This window comes from Carassius gibelio, chromosome B4 (assembly GCF_023724105.1).
Source record: "Carassius gibelio isolate Cgi1373 ecotype wild population from Czech Republic chromosome B4, carGib1.2-hapl.c, whole genome shotgun sequence".
NCBI lineage: Eukaryota > Metazoa > Chordata > Actinopteri > Cypriniformes > Cyprinidae > Carassius > Carassius gibelio.
In genome coordinates this window covers 27,530,063-27,539,340 of record NC_068399.1, presented here as the reverse complement: position 1 = coordinate 27,539,340, position 9,278 = coordinate 27,530,063, and the positions used below count along the sequence as shown (strand labels likewise).

At 34.3% G+C, this 9,278-nt stretch overlaps 1 protein-coding gene across 1 annotated transcript in view; it reads left to right on the top strand.

The window, feature by feature from the left end:
* Window positions 1-8,645, top strand: part of LOC127956252 (glutamate receptor ionotropic, kainate 2) — a 9,793-nt gene extending 1,148 nt beyond the window's left edge. The window contains exons 3-5 of the mRNA XM_052554080.1: window positions 638-863; window positions 3,074-3,324; window positions 4,592-8,645. Of these exons, the coding sequence (XP_052410040.1) occupies window positions 638-863; window positions 3,074-3,324; window positions 4,592-4,756 (642 nt within the window). The 3' untranslated portion in view covers window positions 4,757-8,645. The remainder of the gene's footprint in view (window positions 1-637; window positions 864-3,073; window positions 3,325-4,591) is intronic.
* The last annotated feature ends 633 nt before the right edge of the window (window positions 8,646-9,278 follow it).

The window sequence follows — 9,278 nt, the reverse complement described above, 5'->3', positions numbered from 1 at the left end:
TACACAAATGAACTTTTAAGCTATAAAACAGCTCTACAGAAGACAATAGAGTCGTTACTCAGAATGATTCAGTTCAGTTTTGATTCAGTTCAGCTCAACATTGATTCAATTCAGTTCAATAAACAGGAAAATAACAGTGATATTATTGTTTAAATTACTTAATAATTACAAAAATTAGCTTTTAAGCTATAAAACAGCTCTACAGAAGACAATAGAGTCGTTACTCAGAATGATTCAGTTCAGCTCAATATTGATTCAGTTCAGTTCAACAACAGTGCTAATGTTGTAAAACTAATCAGAAATCAAATTCCTTTTCAAATCAGCTCTACAGAAGATTATTCATTAGTTTTGATTCAATTCAGTTCAATACACAGAAGAATAAAAGTGATAAAATTGTAAAATTCATCAATTATTAAACAGCTCTACAAAGGACAATAGAGTCATTATTCAGAATGATTCAGTTCAAATGCCATCAGAAATGAAACTCAGCCAAATATTGTCCTCCTAACAAACCATACATCAATGGAAAATACATTTATTCAACTTCTATCAGATGATGCATAAATCTCAACTAAAATAATTGGGTCACATATTTCTGATTATTAATATTCCGGCTACATCTCGGTCTCCGCTGCAGAAAACCAAGATCTCGACGTATGATAAGATGTGGGAGTTCATGAACAGCCGGCGTCAGTCTGTGATCGTGAAGAGCGTGGAGGAGGGCATCCATCGCGTGCTGACGTCTGACTACGCCTTTCTGATGGAGTCCACCACCATCGAGTTCGTCACGCAGCGAAACTGTAACCTGACGCAGATCGGCGGCCTGATCGACTCCAAGGCGTACGGCGTGGGGACACCCATGGGTACAACACACACCTACACCATCAGCAGCCAAACATTCACACTCACAGCTGAGGTCAAAAGTTTACACCCCCCTTTCAGAATCTGCTAAATGCTAGGAGGGATCATACAAAATGCATGCTATTGCTTATTTCACGAGAGAAAACAAGTGTTGACGTTATAAAAATGAAGTCGTTCAAAAGTTTTCACGCCCTTGACTCTGAACACTGTGTTATCAGCTGAATGATCCACATCTGTGTGGTTTTGTGTTCAGTGATAGTTGTTCACGAGTCTCTTGTTCGTTCTGAACAGTTCAACTGTCTGCTGTTCTTCAGAAAAACCCTTCAGCTCCCACTAATAATTGGGTTTTCCAGCATTTCTGTGTTTTTGAACTCTTTCCAGCAGTGACTGTATGATTCTGAGATGCATCTGTTCACTCTGAGGACAACTGAGAGACTCAAACACAACTATTACAGAAGATTCAGACCCTCACTGATGCTCCAGAAGGAGAAACCATCCATTAAGAGCTGGGGCGTGAAAACTTTTGGAATTAGAAGATCAGGGTAAATTTTACTTATTCTGTCTTCTGGGAAACATCTAACTATCTTCTGTTGCCTCTGAAGGGCACTACTAAATTTCAAAATATATATATTTAGGTGAAGTAAGAATAATGCGAACATCACCATTTTGTTCAAAAGTTTTCACGCCCCAGCTCTTAATGCATGGTTTCTCTTCTGGAGCATCAGTGAGGGTCTGAATCTTCTCTAATAGTTGTGTTTGAGTCTCTCAGTTGTCCTCAATCATACAGTCACTGCTGGAAAGAGTTCATATAGGGTTAAGATTTCACATTATTGCCAAAGCAGTGATGAAACAAAGAAACAAGATCCATTCAAACAAATTCACAATTAGTCATTAATATTTTCTACTTAAAATATGGAACGTGTTATATAATATTTATATATAAATAAATAAAAGTAAATATGTTGACGTGTAATTGATGTAAATTAAATGATTAAATGAATTAAATTAAACAAGTCTCATATCTTGAGCCAGATGGGACAAGTGCCGTTCTGTGGAGGAGGAGGGAATAAAAAGGGAAATATTTATCCATATTTATCTGCACAAATCCTCGGTTTCTGCTTCCCCTCTGTGCAATCCTGTTATCCACACACACACACACACACACACACACACACACACACGTCTTTTAGAATAGCAAGCATTCATTTGATCGTTCTGGGACGAGTGACTCATTCTGCGGGACTCAACCGATCCGCTGGAGAACTAAATACATATTCCTGGAATAACATCAATACAGCTCGTGTAATGATGTTTGAATGAGGACTGGAGATATTCAAGGATGTTCAGGACTGAAGCAGCGTTTGTGTTGATTAGCATAGAAAATCCTCTAGACTCGTCCTTTATTTATTTACCTAGTTATTTATTTGCTTGGATTTATTTATTTAGTGGTTACAAATAGGAGCTGAAAATGAAAGTGAACGACAAATTCTTTAAAAAATTAATATTGGGTCATTTATAGAGTTATTATAGTTAAAATTAAAACCAAAAAAAAAATAATAATAATTACAATCTAAAAAGCATGAAATAAAAACATTAATAGGCATTAAAACCACTAAAAATGACAAAAGCACAATTAATGAAAAACTTTCAAAAATTAAGTTAAAATGAAGAAGGAAACTATAAAAATAAAACATTCAAAATATTTTAAAAAAATAAAATTATAATAAAAAAAATAAAAAAACTTTACCTAGGATTAAAATTAAAAAGAAAAATATAAAAACTGAAATACAACTAATTCAAAATATTAATATATAAAAAAACATGAAATAAGAATGAATAAAACCTATATAGACAAAAAACTTGTAGAAATATTATAAAGTAAAAAAAAAATATATATATATATATATTAACAGGAATAATAATAATAATAAGTATTAATAAAAACCATTACAGTATTTCAATCAAAGCTGTTATTCACTGAAAATATCAAAATAAAACAACAGTAATTAATATTGTTCATCAACTAGAAAACCATTTACAGGATTTTAAAGCTCAAATACCATTTTTCTTATTTAACAAAATGGGCCCTGGTTTACACTGAAACTAGGATGTGAAATAGTGTGAGCTGAATGTGATTGGTGTAAACCCTCTGTAGGGAGGTTCAAGTGGATTTAATGAGGGATTTGTGACGCAGCCCATGGTTCTCCCTCAGGCTCTCCGTATCGGGACAAGATCACCATCGCCATCCTGCAGCTGCAGGAGGAGGGCAAGCTGCACATGATGAAGGAGAAGTGGTGGAGAGGGAACGGCTGTCCGGAGGAGGAGAGTAAGGAGGCCAGTGCCCTCGGCGTACAGAACATCGGCGGCATCTTCATCGTCCTCGCCGCCGGCCTGGTGCTGTCCGTGTTCGTGGCCGTCGGCGAGGTGCTGTACAAATCCAAACAGAACGCGCAGATCGAGAAGGTACCAGACGCAAACACCAGAGATCGCTCTTTCACTTCTTTATAGGACAAATACTAAAGGATGCTAGGTCTTAAAGTGACAGCAGCCCAATAAACCTGCTGTGTCAGTTGCTTTTTCACATCTTTATGGGACAAAAACTATAGTTCATTAGGTCTTAAAGTGACAGGGAGCCTAATAAATCTGCTGTATAAGTCGCCCTTTGACTTTTTTTTATCGCACAAATACTAAAGTACATTAGGTCTTAAAGTGACAGCAGCTGAATAATCATTAAAGCATTTTAAGCCATTTAAAAGCAAGTCAGCAAGAAAGAGATGTCAATGCAGTACTCACGCTCTGTGACAGATTGTTTCTTTGTGCACACACACACACTCTCTCTCTCCAACACACACACACACACAGATACACACACAATTGGCCAATGGAGTGAACCAACCCCGTGACATCACATGCTGTGGTACTGCAAGATAAGCTATAATAAATGATATAGACATTTAAAAAATGAAAAAAACAAATACATAATAACATGACTAAAGTTTTAACCAAGATTAAAATTAAAAAGTAAAAAGTAAAAATAATAATAAACAATATGAATAAAACTATACAGACACATTTAGAATCTACAAAAATGACAAAATCACAATAACTTCAAAAAAACTGAAAATGAAAAGGGGAAAATATAATAAAAACTAATTCAAAATATACATTAAAATATATAAAAATAGTTAAAATATATATACAAATATAATACAATTACTAAACATTTAACTAATATTTAAATTAAAAACGGAAAATGGAAAAAAACCTAATACAAAATATGAATAAAACAAAAACATGAAATAAATATTAATAGAAACTATATAGATATATTTAGAAACAACAAAAACACAAAATAAGATGACTAAAGCTTTAACTACATTTAAAATAAAATAAAATAAAAACAAATTCAAAATATTAATAAATAATATAATATTTAAAGTATACTAAAATAACACTGGTTATTCCAGAAACGGTCCAAAATGTAATTCATTGCTCATTGAAAATAAAAGAATGTATATAGCATTCTAAAACAAAACTAAAATGACTATTTGGATTTTAAACCTAACATTTTTAAAGTAGAATATGTTCCTTTTAGCTTCATTAGAATTTTGTCTGGACATCTGGACATTTATGCCACTGACAGAGCCTGGTTTTCAAGCAGACGTATATATCTGAATGAATTAGAAAAGGAAAGAAATCAACAGGTGTCTGGTTTCTCTTCTGTGCGCAGCGCTCGTTCTGCAGCGTGATGCTGGAGGAGCTCAGGGTGTCTCTGAAATGCCAGCGACGGCGGAAACAGAAACCCCAGCCGCCCGCCATCGTCAAAACAGAGGAGGTGATTAACATGCATACCTTTAACGACAGGAGGCTCCCGGGGAAAGAGACCATGGCGTGACGCCTCTCCTGTGACTCGTCCAAGTGACGGACACAAAGATGTTTCCTGTGGAAATCCGGATTCGTGAGCGATACTGAACTACATCCCTCACAGAGTACTCCATCACTTCTGCTCTCATTCACGTTGCTTTTCTCTGTTTTCCCTGTGAAAATAGGTCAATGTTTAAAACCCATCCGTTTTCCTCATATGCCGCCTTTATTGCTGCCTTCAAGAGCATTGTTCAGTTTCTCCATATTCTTCAATAATGAGTCATGAACCTAACCAGCCCGCTCCACATCAATCACAACATTGCCAACTCTGATTTAAAAATGCATTTGTAATTGGGAGGAAAAATACTTTTTTTGATGATTGAGCTATTCATCCCATCCCATCTTCTCAATACAATATAAAACAAATTCCATTTATTTATAAGAAGTTATGTCTCGGTTTACAATTGGAATTTTAGTATTGGCATGTTAGCAACCCGTCAAAATAAAAGTCTGGTTTAACTTGAAGACATTGTGACAGAAATAAAGGAATATTACTGTTGTGCAGAATAATGCACATATGTACTACTATTATTACTATTTATAAATTGATTAAAACTTTAAAATAAGTTTTAAAATAATTTTTAATAATTTTTTTTAATAATAATCATCACACTATTTATTCCATAATTTCATTTTGAACCTGTGTGTTATCCCCCGCCCAAAAAAGAGTTTGTTTAACTTTCAAATGATTAAAAGATAGATTAAATTAATGTTTTATGCATTCATTTGATAACCATAAAAACACAGAATTTATGAAAAAAATACTTCTTGCAGGTATTGTAAAAATAAATGTTAATTAATTTGGTTTTATGCATTCAAATAATTAGACATGCTTAAACAGAATTTGATCATAATAAAACAGAACATAAAAAAATAAAAATAAAATTCTTAGGACCCTAAACATTTTCTTTTTTGTTAAAATTGATTTTAATTATTGCCGTTTCATTATTTTAATTAAGTATGCTTTCTGGCTAATACAATTTAATTTAACCATTAAAAAGGATTCCATAAATATTCAAATGGAAAAAAACAGAATCCAGAAATAAAAATAACTCCGGATTTTTTTTTTAAATCACAGCATAGAACGCCTCTGCCATGTTGCCATCAAATAAAACTGTTGCCATGACAACATGCTACTCTAAACGAGAACTTGCAATGCTTGCCCCGCCTCCGGAGCCTTCTGATTGGTCCACTATTTTGGAACTGACATTAATCAGTGCACATTTTAACTTGACATTTCAGACGTTTCAGTTCATAATGTTACTCCTGAACATTCAAAAGTAACACACACAAAGTATAAAAATTATGAAATGTTCCCTTGACGTTCATACAACCAAGAAGAAACATTTTTAAAACATTTTTAAAACTGGACGTTTTGAACATTCAGAGAACATTCAGAAATAACGTTTTTATAACTTAACGTGAACGTTAGCAAAACGTTCATAGAACATGTTTTTGTTAACTGAGAAATAGCCAACCTTATTTTTGTCATACAAACACTAGCTAAATCTCACAGCAAATTCATATGAACTCACTCGTATTATTTTGTACGATTTCTGTAACGGTTAAGTTTAGGAGCGAAGTTAGGCGTGGTCCTTCATACAAATTCCTACGAATTTGCCACCTCGTAAAACACGTGTGATTTTTTTTCAGAAATCGTATGAATTCGTACGAGCGAGGTACAAATTGCCGTGAGATCAGGTTGGCTAAATCTGGAAATCGGTGTCGTTTCCATTACAAGAAAACAAAATGATGTGATCAAAGAAATTATGATCAGTGCAAGCTTACAAAATAATTTCTTTAATCCCAGAAAGTCAGACCGTGATAAAATCATTCTTCTCTTGACAATAATTATTCCAACATAATTTTTAAATTGAAGGCAGCAATATCTCTGCAAAAAAAAAAATCTTGTTTATTTTTACCTTGTTTTCCAGTATAAATTATATATATATATAAAAATCTTTAATCAAGATGAATTTACAAGTAAAATGGCTTAGGATATGAATTCTTATTTTCTGGAAAGAAAGAAAATTCTAAATTTATTTAAACTCAAGTCCCAGTTAGTTTAACCCAGTATACGTACCAATGTTTTTTTTTATTTTTTAAAGTAGTTAGTAATTAAATAGAGTGCAAGTCTAAAAGGGGCAAGTTTATTTTTTTTAAAGAATAGATTAAAAGTAGAGAGTGCTAAAGTTAGAGGGTCAAATAAAGATGGAAGAGATGTGTTTTAAGCTGATTCTTGAAGATGGCTAAGGACTCATCTGCTCGGATTGAGTTGTGCAGGTCATTCTACCAGAAGGGAACAGTTAATTTAAAAGTCCGTAAAAGTGAGTTTGTGCTTCTTTGGGATGGCACAATCAAGCTACGTTCACTTGCAGAACGCAAGCTTCTAGAGGCACATAAGTCTGAAGTAACAAATTTAGGTAAATGGTGCAGAGCCAGTGGTAGTTTTGTAGGCAAACATCAATGCCTTGAATTTTATGCGAGCAGCTATTGGAAGCCAGTGACAATTGATAAACAGAGGTGTGACGTGTATTCTTTTTGGCTCATTAAAAATTAATCTTGCTGCTGCGTTCTGAATTAATTGTAAAGGTTTGATAGAATTGGCTGGAAGACCTGCCAAGAGAGCATTGCAATAGTCCAGCCACAGAACAAGAGCTTGAACAAGGAGTTGTGCAGCATGTTCCCAAAGAAAGGGCTTGATCTTCTTGATGTTGAATAAAGCAAATCTGCAGGATCGGACAGTTTTAGCAATGTGGTCTGAGAAAGTTAGCTGATCATCAATCATAACTCCAAGACTTCTGGCTGTTTTTGAAGGAGTTATGGTTGATGTGCCTAACTTGATGGTGAAATTGTGATGAAACGATGGGTTTGCTGGAATCACAAGCAGCTCTGTCTTGGCAAGGTTAAGCTGAAGGTGATGGTCCATCATCCAGGAAGAAATGTCAGTTAGACAAGCTGAGATGTGAATAGCTACGGTCGGATCATCAGCATGGAATGAGAGTAGAGTTGAGTGTCATCAGCATAGCAGTGGTATGAAAAGCCATGTTTCTGAATGACAGAACCTAATGATGCCATGTAGACAGAGAAGAGAAGTGGTCCAAGAACCGAGCCCTGAGGCACCCCTGTAGCTAGATGTTAGATTTTTCTTACCCACTGGCAGATATTTTTGCTTGTTTTAACTAATTTATGATAATTTGTTTAGTAATCAAGAGTTAATATATTAACTAACTTATTTTACTTGTCAAGTAAATGCATCGTGATTAAAAAATCTTTAGATATTTACACTAGAAAACGAGACAAAATTCTTAAGAAAATCACTTTTTTTGCAGTGTAAACTCCATGAACTGATGTCCGTCGGTTGTAAGCCACGCTCCGTCCTGATCAACGACTCAAACCAAAGTTCTGTCGTTTAGATAAACTTCAGCTTTTCTAGAAACCTTTTTACTAGCATCCATTCCATCTGTCACAGGCAACTCATTCAACAGAGATTTATAACAAGAGAAAAAAAGGGAAGCGCAGTTTTTGTACAGACGATTTTTGTAGTAAATCTTTATATGGGCTTGTTCTCGATGGACAGACATGCATAAATGTGTGTAAAGCATTTAATGCCTGCTCAACACACTTTTATGCACGTCTGTCCATTGAGAACAAGCAGCGTCTCCAGAAACCACCTCTACTTGATCTGTTTCAGTGTGCTGATGTCTGTGTTTTATCTGAAGGCAAGTTTCTGTATAATACTGTACTGAGCAAATGCTAGGATTTCTCCAGATCGGCTTCAATCTACAGAGACCTTTGGAAAAAAACATGGGTGGAGAACTGTTCAAGCTCATCTTGTAATAAAAAAAGATTATACTGTGTGTAATGTGTAGTCTTGCTTCATTTGCAAGTTTTTTTCCGCGTTTATGGCAGACTGTAAATTCTTTTCATGTTAAGTTATACAAGTTCATTTAGACTGTCTGTTGCTTTAAGTCCATATAAAAGGTAATTTACAGCCCATGATGATGAACATTCACACTGCAAAAAAAATTCTTAGTATTTTTGTCTTGTTTTCTAGGAGAACTATAAAAATTCTTAAATCAAGGTGCATTTATTTGGTAAGTAAAGTGGCTAAAGACATTAATTCTTGTTTTCTGAAAAAAAAAAAGATCAAACTTTTGTTAGTTTTTGCTTAAAACGAGCAAAAATATGCCAATGACTGATATCAATCAAAGGCTAAACAAGATTATTTTTCTTGCCCCATTGGCAGATATATTTGCTGGTTTTAAGCAAAAGCTAACAACTTTTTTCAGAAAACAATAATTTATATCTTAAGCCACTTTAGTTACCAAATAAATGCTCCTTGATTCAAGAATTTATATAGTTCTACTAGAAAACATGGCAAAAATATAAACAATAAACATTTTTTGCAGTGCACTTTTGCTTCATGAAGCTTCAAAATTCTTGTGAAACATTTGTTTTTGAAACAGTGGTTCGGAGCACGTACCAAACTG